At 29.8% G+C, this 23836-nt stretch overlaps 2 protein-coding genes across 2 annotated transcripts; both read left to right on the plus strand.

The window, feature by feature from the left end:
* Nucleotides 1–1393: 1393 nt before the first annotated feature.
* LOC119611456 (adenylate cyclase type 3) lies at nt 1394–13712 on the plus strand. Its single transcript, XM_037967034.1, is given in 27 exon segments — nt 1394–1417; nt 2182–3116; nt 4007–4205; nt 4327–4486; nt 4589–4857; nt 4919–5030; nt 7156–7167; nt 7169–7284; nt 7471–7559; nt 7562–7628; nt 8041–8159; nt 8162–8178; nt 8481–8686; nt 8747–8795; nt 8797–8880; nt 8882–8907; nt 8980–9184; nt 9250–9490; nt 9580–9652; nt 10674–10743; nt 10745–10750; nt 10811–11036; nt 11094–11176; nt 11250–11597; nt 11655–11762; nt 11821–12013; nt 12016–13712. Coding segments are annotated over 26 exon segments (3471 nt in total). The 5' UTR covers nt 1394–1417; nt 2182–2848; the 3' UTR covers nt 12141–13712.
* Nucleotides 13713–16443: 2731 nt separating this feature from the next.
* LOC119611452 (cullin-2) lies at nt 16444–23242 on the plus strand. Its single transcript, XM_037967030.1, has 9 exons — nt 16444–16587; nt 16806–16930; nt 17008–17694; nt 17754–18369; nt 18428–18545; nt 18610–18719; nt 21854–22222; nt 22298–22411; nt 22536–23242. The coding sequence occupies exons 2-9, from the start codon at nt 16812–16814 to the stop codon at nt 22665–22667; spliced, it is 2265 nt and encodes a 754-aa protein (XP_037822958.1). The 5' UTR covers nt 16444–16587; nt 16806–16811; the 3' UTR covers nt 22668–23242.
* Nucleotides 23243–23836: the final 594 nt, after the last annotated feature.

Here is a 23836-nt window from a genome sequence, read left to right on the forward strand (position 1 = left end):
GAAAATTTCAATTATTTATCGTCTTTGGTCTAGTCTATTGACCAGTAATCATGTCTATTGAATATTCTTTGGTCTAGTCTATTTGTAAGATTATTGATTAGTCTATATGTACATATGTATATAGACTAGCGCCTATGATTAGTATACAAGCTAACATTTGTAATGTAATATCGTAGGAGTACCGCAGTATTTCTCGATTCCAAAAAGATCTGAAAAAAAAGTTCAAAAACATCAACAAATATCTCTATCTAAATAACCATGAAAAAATACCATTTAAAGTTTATTTAGTCATTTTGTTCAAACGGTGTAGTGGTTTATATGGTCAGATAAACCCAATTGAAGTGTTTTGTAAAAATCTAGATTTCAGTAAAGATTTTGAGTAAAAATTTATGTAATTTATAAAAATACCCACAAAAAAATAGATTACCCCGCAAACGCGTTTACAAAGTACTCTGCAAAGGACTAGCACTGGACCACACTAATCCCAAAACTACTTCCTTGCAAAAATTATACACAACATGATCGTATGTAATGCGGGCCAGGATCAAAAATTAACATGTTCCATATCTGCATTTCATAGGACCACTAAACGGATCATGTACTCTAATAATGTATGAGGAGAGTAATTTTACCACATTAATTTTTTATGAAAAAGCAAAATTCTGAAACAATTTCAATTTATGTATGTATATCGGTTTGGAAATCAACTTCTAACAAATCTGTATTCTGAAAAACATGACAGTTACTGTAATATTCTGAAAATAAAGGTTTTCAAAAAGGATTTTCAAACAAAATGAAAGGAAATACAACAAGGCACAATAAAGATCATGCATGTAATACTTGCAGCTGCCTAATTCGGCATTCTTAATGTATTTCTTTTTAAAAACTGCAGTACAAAAGGAATTAACTTAAATTCAGGTAAACATTTTCTTAAATAATATGAAAATTGTTCGTGTTTATACCGGACACATGCAAGTATCTTCCTATACAACACAACCCGCCATTCCAGCCTCTCAAGGGAGTTTCATTTGTTTGGTAAATAATAGATAGCAGTTAAAAAGGTAAATGGCAATGACATTTCTGTCAAATCTCAACAATTTGACACATGTCATTTGGCCACACACATATCCATATGTAGTTTAAGCTTATTTTTCTCTTGGGGCAGAGAAAAAAGCTGCATATAATAAATGTATGTCCTTAAAGCTTTACTTCTTGACTATTTTATCGGAAGGCTGTATTCAAAGGAGCTTTTTTAGTCTTCTTCTGGTAATAGCTTAGAAAACTATAAAAAATATGTACTCAAATTAAAACGGACAACGAAAAGTAAAAAAAATCACACACAAAAAAATAATAGAAAAAATTTAAACAAATAATTAAAGTGGAAAATAACAAAAAAATATTTATTAAAATGCTCAAAGTAAAAGAATTAAAGAAGTTATCTTTAAATTAACAATTGAATGAAAAGAAAGTATGCATATTTTTAAATACTATACACAAATTATATTTATAATATAAAAAATAATATACAGCACATACACACTGCTAAATAGAGGATGGTGTGTATTTTTAGCAAAAAAAAATCTTTAAAATTAACAACGGTTTTTAACAAAAAAGTAATAAAATTTGTAATAAAAAAATGCTAATGAGCCCCTGATTTTTTTAAGAAAATAAATGCAAACTCCTAAAATTTATAAATGTGTATAGTTGTTGTATGGAGGATATTACTTGTTGTTGTAATCATAAAACAACAATGTTGTTGTTGTTGTGAAAATTCATTTCCAGCTTCCTATTGAAAAAAAGAGGTGTACAACAACGGCCATAACTCGATAACAAATTTAAGTTTAATTAACAGTTTTATTACAAACTTTGACTAATAATTAGTTTCTTGAACAGTTGGGGCAGAAAAGAACAAAATCAAAACCAAAAAAGTACACAACATAAACACACACAGGATCAAATTTTTAAAGGATTTTTGTGTGTGTATGCATTTCTTGTGCACATTTCCTTTTTTTCACCAACACGACAGCACGCACAACCATACACACCAGCAAAACAAATTACACACATACATACACGCACTCACTCACAGCTACATACACACAAAATAACTTTATTCCCCATTATCCTTTTTTTATTCATTTTGTTGGTTTATTGAATATTTTGGTGTTTCTTTTAATTCAGGTCCTTGAGCAACATTAAATTGTAAATAATGTATGGTTTTGTGCCAAAGTCAAAGCTCTCTTTTTGTTTGAAGTTGTTGTAAATAATCATTAACAATACATACAACACAACAACAGCAAGAACAATAACAAAAATGACATTAAACGTTAAAAAACAACATGAGGAAAGAAACCGTTATAACAGTAATAACTTCTACACGCAGTGAGTGTTAGAGAGAGTATATTAAATGAGCACTTGTTCAAACAGTAAAAGAGCACAAAAATCTTCCTTTAAATGAGTAAAAACTTCCTTATATTTGTTAGAAAAGCTTTTAAATGAAAACAAAAACAAACGCATAAACAAAAAAGCGCGCCTTATTAATAAACATAACAGTTATTCTCACACAATAACTGTCAGTTAGTCGTAGTTTAACCGCTATTCTTCTCATCACACACAAAGTAAACTCCTTTATTGTTGTTTGTTCTCAAATTAACAGGAAATTTCGTAAAACAAAAATAAACAATGCCGCAAAATTGTAAAGAAAAGGTTGTGATTTAAAATAAAAAGAGGATAACAAAGTGTAACACCAAAAAATTAGCAACAACAACAGTTAACCAAAATCTTAACAGCAATACTAACTAATACGTTTAACAATTTATAAAATTTAAAATAAAAACGAAAAAGCGTTATGTCTGAAACAAAATTAAACAATTGCAATAATATTGAAAATGGTGTGTCGTCCTTAACTTCCATAAATAAAATAAAAAATAAAGATGAAAATAATGAGTCCCCGGAAGGACCCACCGTTACATTGCCCCACTCCATTTTAAATAATTTATTTACAACATTTTATGTCAATCAAAGACGCGAAGCACTTAAATGGTTCCTCCTCGCATATCTTTGCTTTAGTATTTATACACTGGGCATACCGGCGGAGCAGTCGTTTCAGAATAGAAGTAAGTAAATATTTTTAAGGTTCTTTTAATAAAAAGATATAATTTTAATTTATTTAGTTTATTCATATTAAGTAATGAATAGACAGAACTAGGAAATGTTCTAAAAGCAATTTTTTACGTCTTAATATTTCGGTTCTAGTTTAGTTCTAGTACAGTTCTAGTTCAGTGCTAGTTCAGTTCTAATTCAGTTCTAGTTCAATTTTAGTTTAGTTCAATTTTAGTACAGTTCTAGTTCAGCTCTAGTTCGGTTCTAGTTCAGTTCTAGTTCAGTTCTAGTTCAGTTCTAGTTCAGTTCTAGTTCAGTTCTAGTTCAGTTCTAGTTCAGTTCTGGTTCAGTTCTAGTTCAGTTCTAGTTCAGTTCTAGTTCAGTTCTAGTTCAGTTCTTGTTCAGTTCTAGTTCAGTTCTAGTTCAGTTCTAGTTCAGTTCTAGTTCAGTTCTAGTTCAGTTCTAGTTCGGTTCTAGTTCAGTTCTAGTTCAGTTCTAGTTCAGTTCTAGTTCAGTTCTAGTTCAGTTCTAGTTCAGTTCTAGTTCAGTTCTAGTTCAGTTCTAGTTCAGTTCTAGTTCAGTTCTAGTTCAGTTCTAGTTCAGTTCTAGTTCAGTTCTAGTTCAGTTCTAGTTCAGTTCTAGTTCAGTTCTAGTTCAGTTCTAGTTCAGTTCTAGTTCAGTTCTAGTTCAGTTCTAGTTCAGTTCTAGTTCAGTTCTAGTTCAGTTCTAGTTCAGTTCTAGTTTAGTTCTAGTTCAGTTCTAGTTCAATTCTAGTTCAGTTCTAGTTTGTTATAGTTTGGTTCTAGTTTAGTTCTAGTTTAGTTCTAGTTCAGTTCTAGTATAGTTTAGTTCAGTTCAGTTCTAGCTCCAGTTTTAATTAAAAGTGTTTTGTATTTTTTTCCAGCATGTTACATTATATTCGATATAATAGCAGTTAGCAGTTGGTTGCTTATGTTTGCGGCCAGCAAATATGAGAGATTCAAATTGAAAAGGCCATTTTATATAGCCATCTTAATAAGCAGTGCTCCAATAGTCATATGGACATGTTTTATAATACATTTTATAACATATTCATTCGTCCAACAAGTACCAATATCCGCAAGGTTTGTTTGTCAAAAATTGTGTGTGTAAAAATGTAAACATATTTAAGCTAACATGGTAATTTTATACTATTTTTCCAATATTTTGTTTACAATTCAAAAATTCCTCCTGCGTATGATGTAGAGAACTCTTGGGATGGGCCATTTTATTTAATTTTCTGGTACCAGTAAGTTTACCCGTTCCTTTATACTACACTGGATGTTTTATGTGTTTTACAACCTTTTTCGGTTATTATGCCCTCATCTATTTGTCGTCACGTGATGATCCCATGTTCAACGAAATGGTAATTTATAATTTTTCTTAGTTTTTTTTTTTTTCAAAATTAAAATGTCGTGTTTATTTTCACTTAATACGAAAAACAATTTAAATTAATTTGCATTTAAAGTTGCTGGCAAACATGGTTTTGGTTTCGGCGGCTTTAATTATTGGTCTATTGTACTATGACATGAATGCTGCCAAACAAAGACGGGCATTTTTGGAGGCCAAGAAAAGTCTGGAGGTGAAAATGATTATCGAAGATCAATCAGCAGAACAAGAACGTTTGCTATTGTCGGTATTGCCAAAGCACGTTGCCGAAAAAATGCGTCAAGATTTGGGTTCAACGAGTTCAGAACCCTTTAAAAAAATCTACATGAGTCGTCATGAGAATGTTAGGTAATTGTGTTTTTAAATAAATTTAATATAATTTTAATTAAACTTCGATTTATTTTTTTAGTATTTTATATGCAGACATAGTGGGTTTTACCGCCATATCATCTACCTACAGTGCTCAGGACTTGGTTAAGATGTTAAATGAGTTATTTGCCCGTTTTGATAGATTAGCAGAGGTAAATTTTATTAAAATTGTAAGGTTTCCATTTACATTTTCATACACTTCTATAATATGTATACATATGTATGTATGTATGTACATCGCTTGTTTATGGTCTTCAATTTTATTTATCCTTATAGAAGTGATATGTTGTTTTATACCAAACAAAATTAATTTGTTTTATTTTATTTAACTTTTGTTGATTTAATATTTATGTGGTTGACTGACTACCTGCCTGGTTGGTTTATTTTATTTCATTTCGTTTTATTGTGATTTGATTAACCTTTACGTTTACCTTTTATTATTATATACTTGTAATAGTGTACATATGTATTGTATTAAAACCACCAATCAGGGTTATGATTAATGTGACCAACTTTTAATCCTTTGAAGATTTGTTAAGTTCTAATTAAGTTCATTTTATCGTTCAGTTCCAGTTCATTTCTAAATCAGTTCTAGTTCAGTTTTAGTTCAGTTCTAGATCAGTTCTAGTTCAGTTTTGGTTCAGTTCTGGTTCAGTTCTAGTTCAGTTCTAGTTCAGTTCTAGTTCAGTTCTGCTTCAGTTCTAGTTCAATTCTAGTTCAGTTCTAGTTCAGTTCTAGTTCAGTTCTAGTTCAGTTCTAGTTCAGTTCTAGTTCAGTTCTAGTTCAGTTCTAGTTCAGTTCTAGTTCAGTTCTAGTTCAGTTCTAGTTCAGTTCTAGTTCAGTTCTAGTTCAGTTCTAGTTCAGTTCTAGTTCAGTTTCTAGTTCAGTTCTAGTTCAGTTCTAGTTCAGTTCTAGTTCAGTTCTAGTTCAGTTCTAGTTCAGTTCTAGTTCAGTTCTAGTTCAGTTCTAGTTCAGTTCTAGTTCAGTTCTAGTTCAGTTCTAGTTCAGTTCTAGTTCAGTTCTAGTTCAGTTCTAGTTCAGTTCTAGTTCAGTTCTAGTTTCAGTTCTAGTTCAGTACTAGTTCAGTTTCTAGTTCAGTTCTAGTTCAGTTCTAGTTCAGTTCTAGTTCAGTTCAGTTCTAGTTCAGTTCTAGTACAGTTCTAGTTCAGTTCTAGTTCAGTTCTAGTTCAGTTCTAGTTCAGTTCTAGTTCAGTACTAGTTCAGTTCTAGTTCAGTTCTAGTTCAGTTCTAGTTCAGTTCTAGTTCAGTTCAGTTCTAGTTCAGTTCTAGTTCAGTTCTAGTTCAGTTCTAGTTCAGTTCTAGTTCAGTTCTAGTTCAGTTCTTGTTCAGTTCTAGTTCAGTTCTAGTTCAGTTCTAGTTCAGTTCTAGTTCAGTTCTAGTTCAGTTCTAGTTCGGTTCTAGTTCAGTTCTAGTTCAGTTCTAGTTCAGTTCTAGTTCAGTTCTAGTTCAGTTCTAGTTCAGTTCTAGTTCAGTTCTAGTTCAGTTCTAGTTCAGTTCTAGTTCAGTTCTAGTTCAGTTCTAGTTCAGTTCTAGTTCGTTCTAGTTCAGTTCTAGTTCAGTTCTAGTTCAGTTCTAGTTCAGTTCTAGTTCAGTTCTAGTTCAGTTCTAGTTCAGTTCTAGTTCAGTTCTAGTTCAGTTCTAGTTCAGTTCTAGTTCAGTTCTAGTTCAGTTCTAGTTCAGTTCTAGTTCAGTTCTAGTTCAGTTCTAGTTCAGTTCTAGTTCTAGTTCAGTTCTAGTTCAGTTCTAGTTCAGTTCTAGTTCAGTTCTAGTTCAGTTCTAGTTCAGTTCTAGTTCAGTTCTAGTTCAGTTCTAGTGCAGTTCTAGTTCAGTTCTTGTACAGTTTTATGTCAGTTCCAATTCTAGTTCATTTATAATCCAGTTCCAGTTCAGTTTTATTATATTTTTTTATATTTTCTTTGAAATGTCCTTAGAATATATCTTAAGGAGTTATAGTTCTCCAATTCCATTATATCTGGTCACATTACGTATACACCTTGAAAGAGCAATCCTTTTTTATTTGTTTATTTGCGTACTATTTTGTGTTCTTCTTATTTCACTGTTGTAAATTCTTTTTATTTTACATTTTATGTTGCAAACATTTAACAGGCGACAATGACAAAGGCTATAATTGAACGGCCATTTAAAAAGCAGTACCAGCACTTAGTTAACACTTTTTCACTTTATTTCTTCTTCTTTCTTGTCTCTGCCACTTTTTCCTTTTTTCTAACGTGGTGCTGCTGTTCTTGCGCGTCCTAGAAATATCAACAAACTACGTATAAAAATTCTAGGCGATTGTTATTATTGCATTAGTGGAGCACCAGACGAAAGACCAGATCATGCTGTGCTTTGTGTACACATGGGTTTGTCGATGGTAAAGGCTATAAAGTAAGTCTGCTATATAGAGACGTCGACTAAAATAATTTTATAAATAATGGTTGTTGACGATGATGTTGACAGTATGTTTATTCGGGGAGAGTGCACCTTGTTGTTAATGAATGAACACAGCCCATATTTTATAGTCTTGTATTAAATTTTGTATTTTTTTTTTCTTGGTTTCTTTGCCCATAACAGATATGTGCAGCAAAAGGCCAATTCACCTGTTGACATGCGAGTTGGTATACATACGGGTGCTGTTTTAGCCGGAATATTGGGACAGCGTCAGTGCAATTTGATGTATATTCAAAGGATGTTGAATTAGCTAATAAAATGGAATCAAGCGGAAAGGCGGGGTAAGTTAAGACAGTAATTAGGTTTTATGTTTAACACAAGCAGTATAACTATGTATTTTCTGGATTGTGAAAATAGTGTTTAAGTAGTATTTATAACAATGAAAAAATTACATTGTATAACTGAGTTTTTATAAATCATAAGAAGGAGTAACAAAAGGGATAGAAATACATTTCATTTATGGAAACTCGATTAATTTTTAAGAAAATTACTTAGGTTTTGAACAATACTGTAGTGCCATCATAGTGTTAAGGACCTAAAACTTTTCATATGTATATCCTTTATTTTATTTCAGTTCGATTTGGCACTAAATTATTAAATAATAATAAATAACAAACAAATTTATGAAATGCAGTAAATTTCTTTTAATTAATTAAATATCTTGCTTATTTCCACCCCTTTTACTATTTTTAGTCGTGTTCATATATCTGACAAAACTTTGGCGTATTTAAGTGGGGAATTTGAAGTGGAACCAGCATATGGAGAGAAACGTGAGGAAGCCTTACGTATAGCTGGCCTCAAAACTTATTTTATAAAAAAGTTCTGAAGCCTGTAAGTGTCATGGTTGCAAATGGAAGAAATATTTAATACACATACATACAACATCTACAAATAAAACACTTTACAATAATAAGAATAATAATATGACATACAGACAATAATAAACTTTCAATGATTTCTTCCCTTGGCAGGAGAAGAAACTGCGACAGACAGAGAAAACAAACAAATGAAATATAAAAAGAAAGACTGACATCTTTTCATATCACTCACTACATATTTAATGTTATATTGTACTTTTGCATTATTCATTTATTTATTTTTTTGTTTTTTAACCGCATACCATCCACTTATAGTTTGCCTCCCCCAATGCCAAGAAAATCAACGAAACACAGAACGGCAACAACGACGATAATGACGATACTTTGGATGAGGAACTATTGGCTGAAAGTCAAGAGGATAAAATTAAAGATACACAAGCGGAAACGGAAGAAGTTTGTGATAAAGCCACCTTATTTAAAGAGGAACTACGTAATGTTTTACGAGATCGTGACTATTATGCGTAAGCTGGATGCTAGCAAACTTATAGGAACTTTAATAATACAGTTTTATAATATTTCAGACACATTGATCAAGATACCGATTGTTTGTTGAAATTCAAACTTAAAGAATTTTGAGGAAGACTACACAGCCTACCGGGAGCCCTACTCTTCATTACCACTTATATCTGCTTTAATAGTACAATCTATGGATATAGTTTTATTCATTTTTAATATTGCCCAGGTGGTTACAAACAATATCTACAAATACTTTTATTATTTTCATTAATTATGTTTAATTCCTATACAATTTTAGATCTCCCTTACATTTTGTTAATATAGCCGCCCCTTTAGTACCCATATTCATGTTAGTTTTTATAAGTGTAGCAGAAAGTTTTCCCAAATATTTGCCGGATTTCTTTGTCAGCATTAGTAAACGTTACAATGATTTTACTTGTGTAAGAGAACTAACCGCCATTATTATAGTCCTTACCATAGGCCTAAGTAATGTAATCGATGAGGTAAATAGTTTTATTGAAAATATAAACATATTCTAATTATACTTATTATTTTTCTCTATTAAAAGTATTTCTTTGTCGCCTATATAAAATCAGAACATATTGTGAGTGAGAGTGTTTTTAATAAAACCCAAAGTGAGGAAGATTTTCTGGTGGCCGAACCCATGATTGATGCTACACCCGATCCTTTGGATAATGTCATGTATCCCTCCTATTTAAGCAATTTTTGTGTTTTAATATTAATTGCCACAACTGTCATAGCACAGCTAACACATTTTGTAAAAATTCTCTTACTGACTCTAATAACAGGTACAAATTTCAATTATTTGAAAAGCCAATATGATAGATTCCTAGAAATTTAAAACATATTTAAAATGTTTGTTTTCCTGTTTGCACAGGTTTACACTGGTATTTTAATATTTATGTCCTCAACGATTTATATGCATTGGAAGATGATTTGGCCTTCAATCCGTAAGTATATATACTATTTAAAAATTACTCATTAACAAGTTATGTACATACGTATGGAAGTATGTGTGTATGTACATATTGTTGTGGCTTGTGAAAATTAATAATATTACAGGTAGTAAATTATTTATTACAATATCATGGTTTAAAAAAGAAGAATAAAAATTCAGTTAGTCTTTGGTTTTGTCATTTAAACTTGTGTATAACTGCAAATTTGTCATGGAAATTACAATACAACAAATTTTGCAAATAATTGAAATCCTCTACCAAAGTTTTCATTAAGAATAAGGATGGAATTTCTGCAATATTTTTCACAAAATTGCAAATATTAGATATTAAAAAATATGTACATAATCATTTGTTTTAGGGAATATTTCCAAAATAGGCCATAAATATCAGTCGGTGGACTGATAAACTAATCTATAGTCTATACTTAATCTATAGTCAGGATTATAGACTGATCTACATTCAAGACTACAGACTGATCTACTAAGACTATAGACTGATCTATAGTCAAGGCTATAGACTGATCTTTAGTCAAGACTATAGACTGATCTATAGTCAAGACTATATACTGATCTAGACTATAGACTGATCTATAGTCAAGGCTATTGACAGAACAATGGGCAATACTTTATACTGATTTATAGTATAGACTATAGTGTAAACTTTAGTTTGATCTGTAGACTATAGATTGATCTATAGTCAAAACTATAGACTGATTAATATTCAATGCTGTAGGTTATATGTGTTTAAGACTAAATACTGATCAATAGCCAAGACTATAGTTTGATTAATATATAAGACTATGAACTAATCTAAAATCTGTACTATATATGTCAAAAATATATAGTCTTCTTACCTATCACAAGTTTTGGAAACTTTATATGTGTTAATTTTAAATTCGAATAAGGATTTTTGGATAGATGTAGATTTTGATCTGTAATCACAAACATCTATAACAATTTTTCAAAATTGCTTTCACTTTTTTTATTAATAAAATAAATTTCTTTTAATACTACAGAATTGTATCAACCAGCCATATTATGTCTGCTGCTTTGGTATTTATTACCATATCCTTGGCTTTCTGGGCCCCGACATGTTAGTACCGGTTTTGCATTCACTTTTTTAAATATATCGTTAACACTCTTTATCTTACAGATGGATCGTGAAGATCGTGTCATATTTAAATGGAAATTATTGGTTACCGAACAAAAAGAAAGAGCTGATGATATGCGCAAACGTAATGAGGCATTAGTTTATAATGTTCTGCCAGTACATGTAGCCGAACATTTTATGAAGAATACAAAACGTTCACATGATGATCTTTACTCACAAAGTTATGCAGAAGTGGGAGTATTATTTGCCAGCATGCCAAATTTTTCAGGTATATAGAAAATTGTTTAAATAAGCTAATAGTTAAATAGCAATTGATTTCTTGCAGATTTTTATTCTGAGGAAACTGTTAATAATCAAGGTTTAGAATGTTTACGTTTTCTAAACGAAGTTATTTCCGATTTTGATGCAGTAAGTTTTTGTTTAGGAACTGAATAATTATTCAATTGTACAATAAACTCAATTCTTTTCATTTACATTTTAGCTTTTGGAACTCCCACAATTCCAGGATATTATTAAGATAAAAACTATAGGTTCCACTTATATGGCAGCTAGTGGTATTAATTTAAATCGTGATATTAAGCCAGGCGATCCCATAACCAAAAGATGGGCCCATTTGGCTTTATTGGTGGAGTTTGCTTTAGAGTTGAAGAAGACATTACAGGACATAAATGAACAGTCCTTCAATCATTTTGTTTTGAAGATGGGAGTAAATCATGGACCCATAACAGCAGGTGTTATAGGTGCCAGAAGCCACATTATGATATATGGGGGAAATACGGTAAATGTGGCTTCTAGAATGGAAAGCACAGGAAAAGCAGGAGCTATACAAGTAAATTGTTGAAAAAGAAAGAAATAACTCAATTACATTACAACTTATACCTTATAGGTCACCGAGGAAACGTGTAATATCTTACAAGAATTTGGTTATTCTTTTTTGCAAAGGGGTTTGGTCAGCGTCAAAGGAAAGGGACAATTAATGACCTATTATTTAAGAGTAAGTTTGATATGTTTTATTTGAAATTTAAAATAATAATACTTTTCTCGATATCTAGGGTAAGTCTGATAAGAAAACATCTGAACATCAAGTTGAGTATAATGCTAATGAAACTGATACTCCTGTAACTCCTAATGCTGCTACCAATCGTACAGATGATATACCCATACAGCAAGGTATAATTGGCAATATTGTCAATCCTACACTCGAGAGTGAGGTACATCTAAAACTCGATGAAACAGATGCAGATATTAAACTCCTCTATTGAATATCAAAACAAATGCCAACTCAAAGTCAGCCAGTCCAATTAAGGATTGTGCAAATGGTGAAATGACTACGGAAGAAGATGCTTTAATAACTACTGAAGAAACAATGTAAAATCTGTGACAAATTTTAAATTTTTAGCTCATTATAATATAATTAATGAAACCAAAAAATGCCTGATAAGGCAGTTAACATTCAAATTACAACAAAATTATTAGCCATATGCAGATTTAGATAGTAGATATATTTTTGTTTCTTTATATACTTTTCTAATCATATATACAACCTTTTTCTTATACCTTTCCCTCTCCATTTTTCTCATATAGTAGTTGAATCCGTAACAGTATTGCATATTATTCTATGTAACGATATTTTCCGATACCAAAAATTTTTATAATTTTTTGAACATTTTATTGTTATTTAGTTTTATTAGAACTTGGCCTAAGTTAACAAAGAAAACAAAAAATCACTTGTTGTTTAACAAACAAAAAAATTTAAAAAAAAATGGAATCTATTAACTAAGTACCTAAAGTATCAATATCTTGTTTTAAAGTCTTAAATATAAATTAAATAATTTTTTTAGTGAATTAAATATGTATAAGAGAATATGTACATTATGAAATATAGAAATCACTTTAGTAGAACTCTTTCCTCTCCACTCCATTCTCTCTCACTCACTCCAATTTATAAAAACGTAAAAAAGGAAACCACTAAATCCCACCTAAATCCATGATCTGACCATAATAAAAAAGGGTATAAAAAATAAAAAAAATATTTCAGTACACACAGCGAAAATTTGGAAAATATTTTAAATTAACAAAGAAAACAAAAGCTTATTTAAACATGGCGTATACATATAACAGTACATATTCGAATATAAATGTTGAAAACGAAATTCAGTAGAAATTAAGTCTTAACAATAGTTACTTTCTCAACGAATAAACTATTTACAAAAACACACACACACACATTTTCATACACAAAAACTAATTTTGCTACAACAACAAAAATTCTCCCAAAATGTTTAATACCCCTTAACATTTGCATATAACAATTCATCAGGACTTGAGCATAAAGTAGGCCAATAGAGTAGAATGTTTAAAAATTAAAGAAAACAAATAGAATTTAGTGCAAGTGTATACTGAGGGCTAAAAATTAGTTTTTGTTACCGTAAAGTTAATATTGCGTTTAATTACAAAATTCGTTTCTTATCGAATTGTTTTTATTTTTATATTAAAAAAAACTGCTTTAAGCCAAAGACAATCATCCGACATTTTATAGTTTTATTTTAATTGTGTTCATAATTTCGTCTTAAAATAAGTTTTCATTTAAACCACCAAAACCCACCACATTTGTAAGTTTAAAAAAATGACTTTTGCATAAACATTGTAATATTACCGATATATAATACTATTATTTAATATATTTAACTCGTATATATTCAACAACATCCATTTTAATAATTATACTTCATATTTAATTTAAATTATCATCTTATTAAATAAGTTTTGTACAAATATCTAAGTATGTATGAATGTGTGTTTTAAAATTAGTATAAAAATCATTTAGACAAATTTTACTATAAATTGTTTAGTTTAATTTCTTTTAGTTTTACTCAAGTATAGGACTAATTAACTATAATTTTAATAATAAAAACAAACGTAGTGAATGTATTCAAATGTAAAACATACTAAATCTATTATAGAAACTTTAATTAAATATACCGAGAGTCGTATGCTGAAAATATGACCTCGACCATAAAAGGATTTTGTTTTAATTTTTAAAATAATCATATTAATAGATTATTTTTCAATAATTTGATAAGCGTTTAATCATCTTTATTTGTTAATTATGTAGCCATAACGGCAGATGTTATAGGTGCTAGGCGGGAAAGTATTCGAAAAGAGGAAACGATACAATAAATCAGAATTTAAAAGAAAAAGTAATTGTATATTCAAGCATGGCCACCATATGATACCCTACGTCAGTAATTATGACAAAAAGGTGATCTTCTGAATGAGGTGTTCTATGAAGGCAAGTGTAAGTATGGTAGAGGGAGTTACATTTACATTAAAGGTATGTAAGATATTAGTGTTTGTAAATATTGAAATATTAAACTTCAAGCCATTTTCCAAGGAGCCAGGGTAAATGAGGCCCTATAATTACTGCAGTGAAATTTAGATTAATATAAAATTAAGTTGTGCCGATTTTTGTAGAGATACTAGAACATTTAATGTTATTTATTATGAGCTCAAAAGCTCTATTTGGGGTGTTAAATTGCGACCTGTTGGCACAAGATTTACATAGTGTAGAAAGTAGAAAGTGATACTGCAAGAGTCGAAATTCGGGACTGATTTGGAGAAAGCTTGTTTTTCTTGACAAGCTTTCGAATGAGTTGCTTGCACCAATTGAATGTATTACTTCGGACTGTTTCCAGGTTGTGCGTTTTTTGTTTTTATATACCTCTAGTTATGTTGAATTATCTATTGGGGCACTCGCTTAATTGTCCGCACTATTTCACGGTATATACATACCTATGCAATCACAGTTTATTTTAATAATTTTCACTTTTTTTAATATTTCTACGTAAAATATTTGAAAAAAAAACTCTATTGACATTTTTAAAACAGAGTTGTATTTGACAATAAAATAGTTTTGGAAGTTGTTCAAAGAATTGTGCAAGGCGAATTCAGATAAGGTGGTGGCAGTTCTGCAACAACAACATTTGACATGTATTTTGTTTTTGCATTTGGTTTACGTAGATGTCAAAAACCATAAGTACGGCGAATTCATTTCATGAAAAATTTTTCTAAATTTTTTATATTTTATTAAAAATAAAGATAAAGATATCAAAATTTGTGAAGAAAATATATTCTGAATTGAATAATGTTTGTTTCAAACGAATTCTATTCCGGCAGATTAATTTGCAAAATTTAAGTCAGTGCGTGAAGTTAAGTAAAACTTAATTTTTGTGAAAAATAAACATAAAAAAGTACATATTCATGAAAATATTATATTACGAATGAATGAATATTTGTTGCGAATGGATAATTCTACTCCGGCCGAGTAATTTTCAATATTTGTCCATAATGTAGCAGCCGCCGGACGGGTAAATACTTCATATGGGTTTTGTTATATAAAGCGTTCCGGAACAAACTTTTTTTAGTTAATCTCTTTATCTACACAGTGTATATATAAAACAATATTGTTTAATTTGTTAACATTTAATAGATTTAAAAATTAAAAGTAAGCTTCCGCTGTTCGGCTAAATTCTTAATATGTGTTTCTTTTTTTTTAGTTAATCACGTTATCTACACAATGTTAATATAAAATATAAAACAATATTGTTTAATATGTTATCATTTAATAGAAAAAATATTTTTCCTAAATAACATATTTGTATACATACCAATTATGCCATTATAAAATATTAAATAAAAATATTAAATAAAATGATATTTGTTTGCGAGATGCTTGGTATTTTTAGATTTTTTACATAAATAATTCAAAATATTAACGAAGTTTTTCTCCGTTTAACGGAAATTTTTAAATATAAAATGTAAACAATAAAAAACTGTGACAGCTACGTAAACCAGGCGAATTAAGAAAGAAATTATCAGCTGATTGAATAACACCACCTTATCTGAATTCGCCTTGGAATTGTGGAAGTGTTGTTTTATACATATTAATATTCAAATAATGGAACTTTTATTTAAAATCTGAAGAAACATTTTAAAAACTCAAAACGACTTTTTTATTAAAAAGTTAGCAGATTGTACATAAATAAGTAAAGAAAGTGGTATTAAGCCAATAATTCGTTATTTTTTGTTCTTATTTTGGTAAAATGATCTACAATTTTCCCAATTATTGAAGTGTACATTTTTTAACTTTTTTGTCAAGTTTATATTTATATAACTCCAATTAGAAATCGAAAAACACAGTTACGGAAGTTGAGTTTTCTTTAAAAGTTATATTGAATTATAGCAGATATAATAATTTGTGGATTCCGAATATATCTTGTAAATAATATTTTTTGTACAATTTTTTAAGATAATCATCAAAGTCAAGATTCAAAAAATTTTTCAAGTGTGAGGAAACATAAGCTCTTACTCCAAGTCCATATATAAATCTAATAATTTTATGCACAATAAATTTAATTCTTTTTTTTAGTAGTCATGTTACAACGTGTATAAACCTCAATACAATAATTAACATGTGACATAAGTAAAGAATTATTTATTAAACAAATTTAACGTAACGATATATTATCAGTTTAAAAGAAAAATATTCTCATCAATAAATTCCTTTAACAAAAAACATATGCTATTTGAATGCATTTCGTCATTTTAAATCACAATCATAGTCACCCTGTTATTTTTGTTAATGACATTTGAGTTGGTCGGTTTTCGTCGAAATAGATTTTATTGTTTTTTGACAGCACAATGACAATTTGTTAATGAAAATTTTCGACGAAAAATTGCAAAAAAAGAAAATAATCCAAAAGTTTTTCATTAAGTGTTATTAAAATTAAAAAAATTATTTATATAAACAACATATAAAAGTAAGTGAAAAACAAAAACATTCTTTTTCAAAACAGAAGAATGAAATTTTTTTCGGTAACGTTATCAATTACTCTACATATTTTGCTCAATAACTCGATTGTGATGAGAGTGGATGTGGAAGTCTCAGGGTTATTGGGAAATAGAGTGATTAGAGCAATTTGGCTTTAATTTTTTTTTTATAAAAAGGGAATTAATCAAAGTATATGAAAAATTTCAGTTGAAGATGTCCTTAAAACCTAAGAAAGTAAATTTCAATGAAATCTGGACTGATTTAAAGAGTACAGCTGAGGCAGTCATAAAATTAGATAAGGTGGAAAAAAATGTTTGGAATACCAGCTTTACGTGAGTATTTTGTTATGTGTTGCAATAATAAAGATAAACAAATGGAAAACTTTCTAATTTTGTTTTTGTGCTTGCAGAAATGTGTACAATTTATGTGTGGCCCATCCCGAACCATTTGCAGATCTCTTGTATGAGGAAACTAAACAATTTCTCAAGCAACATGTAGATAATATGCTGCATACACGAGTTAATCCTCCCGGCATGGAGGCCAACGAAGGTGAACAGCCGGATCTGTTGAAACGTTACTACGATGCTTGGACCGAGTACAGTAATGGTATTAAACATCTGCACAATCTCTATTCCTACCTAAACCAACAGCATATCAAGAAACAAAAAATCTCTGATGCCGATGTTGTTTACGGCAATCTGACCACAGAGACTTATGAACAAATGGAGATTGGAGAATTGGGCCTGGATATATGGCGCACAAAAATGATTGAACCTCTAAGTTTTGATTTGGTAAAACACATTTTGGATGGCATCAAACAAGATCGTGTAGGCAGCACTGGACTGGACGAAGAACGCGTTAAGATTATTAGTGGCGTTATGCATAGTTTTGTTGATGTTCAGGCCTACAATAAGATGGGCTCATTGAAAATCTATCAGTGGCTATTCGAGTGTCCATTGCTATTGGCCAGCGGCGAGTATTATCACACCGAAGCGACAGCTTTGCTGGAAAGATGTACTGTTAGTCAATATATTGAGGAAGTCATCAAGATTTTAGATGAGGAAAATAAACGAGCTCAGAAATTCCTACATTCAAGGTGAGTTAACTACATCAAAGTTTGAGCATATTCGATCATTTTCTTTATATTTCTATTAGCTCTCTACCTAAACTCCTTAAGCAATGCGAAGAGAAGTTTATTAATGAACGTTTAGATTTCTTGTATTCGGAATGCAAACAAATGGTGTCCCAGGAAAATCGTAAAGATCTACGCAATATGTACATCATTTTAAAACCCATACCAGACCATTTAAAAGGCATGCTTATACAAACGTTTCTAGATCACATTAAAAACGAAGGACTAGAAACAATTTCAACTCTTAAGAGTGAAAACATTCACATACAATTCGTCGAGGACATGTTGAAAGTACACCAGAAATATACTCAATTAATTGCAGAGGTGTTCGAAAATGATCCCTTGTTTTTGAGCGCTTTGGATAAGGCGTGTGCTAGTGTTATCAATCGTAGACCCAGTGATAAGCAACCCTGCCGCAGTGCTGAATATGTGGCAAAGTACTGTGATACACTGCTCAAAAAATCAAAAACCTCTGAAGCTGAAATTGACCAGAAACTGACCAATAATATAACGATATTTAAATATATTGAAGATAAGGATGTCTATCAGAAATTCTATAGCCGTTTATTGGCCAAACGTTTGATACACGAACTGTCGCAGAGTATGGATGCTGAAGAGGCCATGATAAATCGTTTAAAGGTAATTGAAGTGATATTTGTGTACATTTTCTTTTTGTTTATTTAATTTTTATTTGCAGCAAGCTTGTGGTTATGAGTTTACTAACAAATTACATCGCATGTTTACGGATATTTCATTATCGGCCGATTTAAATAATAAATTTAATAATTACTTAAAACAAGAGAATATAGATTTAGGTAAGAAGGAATAATTTATATTGTGCAATAGCATTTACTTTTAATTTATTTATTTTATTTTTAGGCATTAACCTTTCAATAAAAGTTTTACAAGCTGGAGCTTGGCCTTTGGGTCCCACACAGGTTGTTATACCCTTTGCAGTACCACAAGAATTTGAGAAAGCTATAAGAATGGTAAGTGGTCAATTAATTTTTGTTTCCGAAAAGTTGTTTTGTTTGTAAACTACCTTTACTTCGAAAATGTTTATATTCTTCGAAAAATCACCTTTTTATACCCTACACCACTTTAGTGGGGAGGGTATATTGGATTTGTGCTGATGTTTGTAACATACAAAAATATTCGTCCTAGACCCACCTTAAAGTATACCAATCGGCTTAGAATCGTTTTCTGAGTCGATTAAGCTATGTCCGTCCGTCCGTCTGGCTGGCTGGCTGTCCATGTAAACCTTGTGCGCAAGGTACAGGTCGCAATTTTCAAGATGATTGGATAATTGGCACGCACGTTTTATTTGACCCAAGGACGAAGCCTATTGAAAATGGTTAAAATCGGTCCATTATTTCACCTAGCCCCCATAGAACAGAACCCCCCGAAAAGGGCTTCTGAGCTCATAATTATGTCAAATATACAGATATATCGATAAAATACGGCACAGCTAAGTTTTATAGAAGTCTTGATGACCCTTCCAAATTTCATAAAGATCGGGCCCCATTTGACCCTAGCTCCCATACAAAGTCCCCTTCAGAAAATTACTTGAATGTCCCAAATTAACTTATAAACACAAATATCGCGATAAAATTCAGCACAATAAAATATTATGTAAATATAAATATATTCACAAAATTTTATCGGGCTTGGTCCATATTTGCCCCTAGCCCCCATATAAAGCCTCTTTCAGAAAATTAGTTTTTCATCCATAAATTGCTTAAATGTATCGGAACAAGGGAATATTGAAGATAAATGCTTTATTATGAAAAATAAATCACATTTAATATTCATAACTGGTGTAGGGTATCATATGGTCGGCCACGCCCGACTATACTTTCTTACTTGTTTTAAAAAGAAGACAATTCTTTGAATAATATTTTTTGTTCGAAAAAAATATAAATACATAAATAATTTATTTTTCCAAATTACATTTTGTTCTAAAAAATTTCAGTTTGTTTAAAAAAATTAATTTTTTGGGAAAGGTTCCTTTTCTTCGAAAAATTACGGATTTTTTTTAATGAAAAATTTCGAAAAATCAAATTTTCCTAAGTTTTGGATTTTTTTTTTTTTTTTTTTTTGAAAATATATTTTTTTAAATTTAGAAGATTCTTTGAAAATCAAATTTATTTTGATTTTTTTAATTATTATGGAACCTATATAAATAAAAGTATTCTATTTAAATTAATATATATTCGAGTTTTTCAAAATTTTCAATCTTTCCTTTTTCGATATTTTATTTTTGTATATAAAGTATTTTTTCGAATATTTTTCAAAATTTTCTAATTTTCTTCGAAATTTTTTTTTCGAAAATATAAAATTCTTTTAAAAAGGATATTTTCATCAGTGTTTATCCGTCAAATCTGGGCAATTAGGGCATTCTATAGTCTAGTCTACAGTCGAGTCCATAGTCTATTCTATATTCTAGTCTACAGTCTAGTCTACAGTCTAGTCTACAGTCTAGTCTATAGTCTAGTCTATAGTCTAGTCTATAGTCTAGTCTATAGTCTAGTTTATAGTGTAGTCTATAGTCTAGTCTATAGTCTAGTCTATAGTCTAGTCTATAGTCTAGTCTATAGTCTAGTCTATAGTCTAGTCTATAGACTAGTCTATAGTCTAGTCTCGTGAAACATACATATATATGAAATTTTGTCCAATCCGGTGCCTTAGTTCCTGAGTTTATCGATTACAAACAAATATAACTCTTTTACTTGTATAAATTAAACTATAATATCTAAGTAGTCCTACTAAAATTGAATTTCTTAGCACCAAGCCTGACACACTGGTTCATATATGGGCAATTCCATGAAAAGGTAAACTACGACTGAAAAAATAAAACCCTTATAACTTCTGCATTTTTGAAGATAATTCAACAAAATTTGGTATATGATCTTCTGTAGCATCAAAGACGAAGACTGTTGAAAATTTTTGAAATCGGTCTATTTTTACACCTCGGCGCCATACAAACGGAATCGAAAATATCACTTTTTAGCTCATAATTCTGTTAATTATAATACTATCCCTTCAAATCTAAAACGTTTATAAGCCTAAACCTTTATGCCGATTTTCATAACGATCGGACCTCATTTGATCCATCCATTCAAAGTTTAATTTCAGAAAAACACTTAAACGTCCGTAACTCACCTCTAATCACTAGTATTATGATAAAATTTGGCACAAATAATTTTTATATGAATTAAAATCACACCCTAGAATTTTATGAGGAACGGTCCATATTTGACCCTAGTTGCCATATAACTCCAGTTTTTTATTTTTATCTATAAATTGTTTAAACATGTATATAGGTCGGACATGTCCGACTACACTTTCCTACTCCAAAATATATATTTTATAACCTAAAAAAATCAGGAGAAAAATCTGTCACATATGATGTGTCACGTACGATATTTAAATATGTTCATTATAAAATTATATTAATTTCTTTTTTTATTTAAAAATTATGGATTACTAATGAAAAATATGTCCCATAGTGTAAGAAATTAAAACAAAAAAGATACACCTACAGAATTCGCAGATTTTCGTAAATATTTACATGTACTTTAAAAACACTTCCGTTTTTTGTCACGTATGATATCGCTATATTTTAATCCATATTTTGGAAAACAAGGTTCCGAATGGTATGACTCCTTTTGCAAATATATTATTCTATAAATTGGACAGAATGACAAAATTGTTTTCCAAGTACTCCTAATTTTACTAAATCTATACCACTCTGAAGGTGTGCGAATGTCACATACAACCGTATGGAATTGCCCATATGCTCTTTAAATTGTCATTTCTATTAAGTAAAACTATCAGCAGTGCAATTTACCTGATGTTTTAAGCAAATATAATAAAAATTGTTATTTCCCTATAAATTTTTTCCGGTATTTCCAAAAAAATATATATTCCCGGGAATTCCCGGGAAATTTTTTCCGCTTAGAAACCCTAGTTTGTAGTTTAATCTAAAGTCTAGTCTAAAGTGATTAAATTTGTTACATGGTTTAACGGTAAATGATGAACAAATATTGGCAACACTGATTTTCATCTAAAATCCCCAATATCACCGAATAATCTCATTAATTACTTTTTTCTATACTTACAGTTTGAAACCTTCTATCACAATTCATTTAGTGGTCGTAAACTTACCTGGTTGCATCACATGTGCCATGGTGAGTTGAAATTGGGCTATTTGAAAAAGACCTATATTGTGACTATGCAAACCTATCAAATGGCCATGTTGCTGCTATTCGAATCTTGTGACTCAATGACCTGCAAAGAAATACAAACTACACTACAATTGAATGCTGAAACCTTCCAAAAGCATATGCAATCATTGCTTGAATCGAAAATTCTCAATGCCAGTAGTGAAAATCTAGATGATAATACGAAAATTGAATTGAATTTAGATTACACAAATAAACGTACCAAATTCAAAATTACATCAGCTTTACAAAAAGAAACGCCACAAGAGGTAGGTAGCTAGCTGCTATAGCAAGTTTTTTTTTTCTTAAATTTTGTATGTTTTTATTTATTTTTTACTTTGCAGGTTGAACATACGATAAATGCTGTTGATGAAGATCGTAAATTATATTTACAAGCAGCCATAGTGCGCATAATGAAATCTCGTAAAGTTCTTAAACATAATGCTCTAATACAAGAGGTAAGTGTGCAATTTGCATTATCATACCTATTACATATGTACATATATATATATATAAACAATGTGTAATATAAATGTGTTTTTGTTTTCTATTTATAATATTATTATATTTATTTTGTTGTAGATATTATCGCAGCCAAATGTTAGTTTTACACCTAGCATCACAATTATTAAGAAATGTATCGAATCATTGATTGATAAACAGTACATAGAACGAACTCCCAATTCAGGTGATGAATACAGCTATGTGGCATAATTCGACCTCAAGTATATGTATATGTCATCAACTACCACCACCACCACCACCAACACCACCCAGTCACTCACTTACGTTTACACGAACCATCATGTGGAGAGATATAATTTTCCTGTATGATATTAAAGAAAACAAAACCACAAAATAATAAAAACAAACAGTGAAAAATAAGAGAAAAATTTTGCCAGCAAACTATTTAAAATCATGTAATAAAGAACTCACCCTATTTCACTTAACTACTTCCCCCCGCTCCTTCTCCTTTCTAGCTTAGTTACCCCGTCCTTTTAAAGTTGTTTTTCATTATTTTAAGACGATCGCTGCTTTTTATTCCTTAAATTAATATGTTTACTATTGTTGTTTTATTTTTTTCTTTTGGCTTTTAGCAGAACTAGAAAAAAAAAAAACAAATTATTAAATAACACATTATTGATTTTATTTTATATATACAATTTAAAATTTAAATTCAAATGGTAATTATTAATTATAAAACAAAGAACATTTTTGAATTGTTTATTAGTTATTGCTTTTGTTTTAGCCCAAAAAAATTGTCCAATAAAACAAACCAGAATCTATAAGAATTGTGTTTATTTTTACTTAATTTTCTTCTTTTTTTGTTTCATTTCTTTTTTTAATTTAATATTAATAATAATAATTTTTAAGTGTGTTTTGTTTTTATTTTGTTCGTTTTTTTTTCATGCTATAATTAATCAATCAATCCATTGTGGTTATAAATTGTTTATTAAAATGGGTTCAATATATATATAAAGAAAGAAACAAATGTCTGTCTCAAAATGTTTGCGTTTTAGTTTTGAATGTTGTGTTTTTTTTTCTTACTTTTTTTGTTTTTCTTCTTTTTTTTGAAAATAAATATTAAAACTAAAATAAATAAAAAAGAACTACATACATATTAAATATGTTTATTAAGTGGTGATGATTATCATTTGTTTTTGAAAAATATAATACTATAAATAAATATATTATATGAACATTTTTTGTATAATTAATTTTTTTAATAATAAAAAAGTTAAACTTAACTTTATTCTCTTGTCTTGGAATTATTTTCTAAGGTGGCACTAGTTTTTTTTTCTTTCCTTTTCATCTTTACAGTTTTTTTGCTTTAAATCATTTGCATTTAATATTTAATGAATTAAAACAAGTCGTTTTTTAAC

The sequence above is a fragment of the Lucilia sericata genome, unplaced genomic scaffold (genome assembly GCF_015586225.1).
Source record: "Lucilia sericata isolate MDLA Ls3-8-SP2 unplaced genomic scaffold, ASM1558622v1 Contig001453F_arrow, whole genome shotgun sequence".
Lineage (NCBI taxonomy): Eukaryota > Metazoa > Arthropoda > Insecta > Diptera > Calliphoridae > Lucilia > Lucilia sericata.

What these genes read in the sequence shown, in the direction of transcription:
- LOC119611452 (XM_037967030.1), top strand. Translation starts at nt 16,812, where the DNA reads ATGTCCTTAAAACCTAAGAAAGTAAATTTCAATGAAATCTGGACTGAT. An exon ending in CCATGATAAATCGTTTAAAG is followed by an intron (nt 18,370 to 18,427) that starts GTAATTGAAGTG and finishes TTTTATTTGCAG; the next exon opens with CAAGCTTGTGGTTATGAGTT. An exon ending in ACAAGAGAATATAGATTTAG is followed by an intron (nt 18,546 to 18,609) that starts GTAAGAAGGAAT and finishes TTTTATTTTTAG; the next exon opens with GCATTAACCTTTCAATAAAA.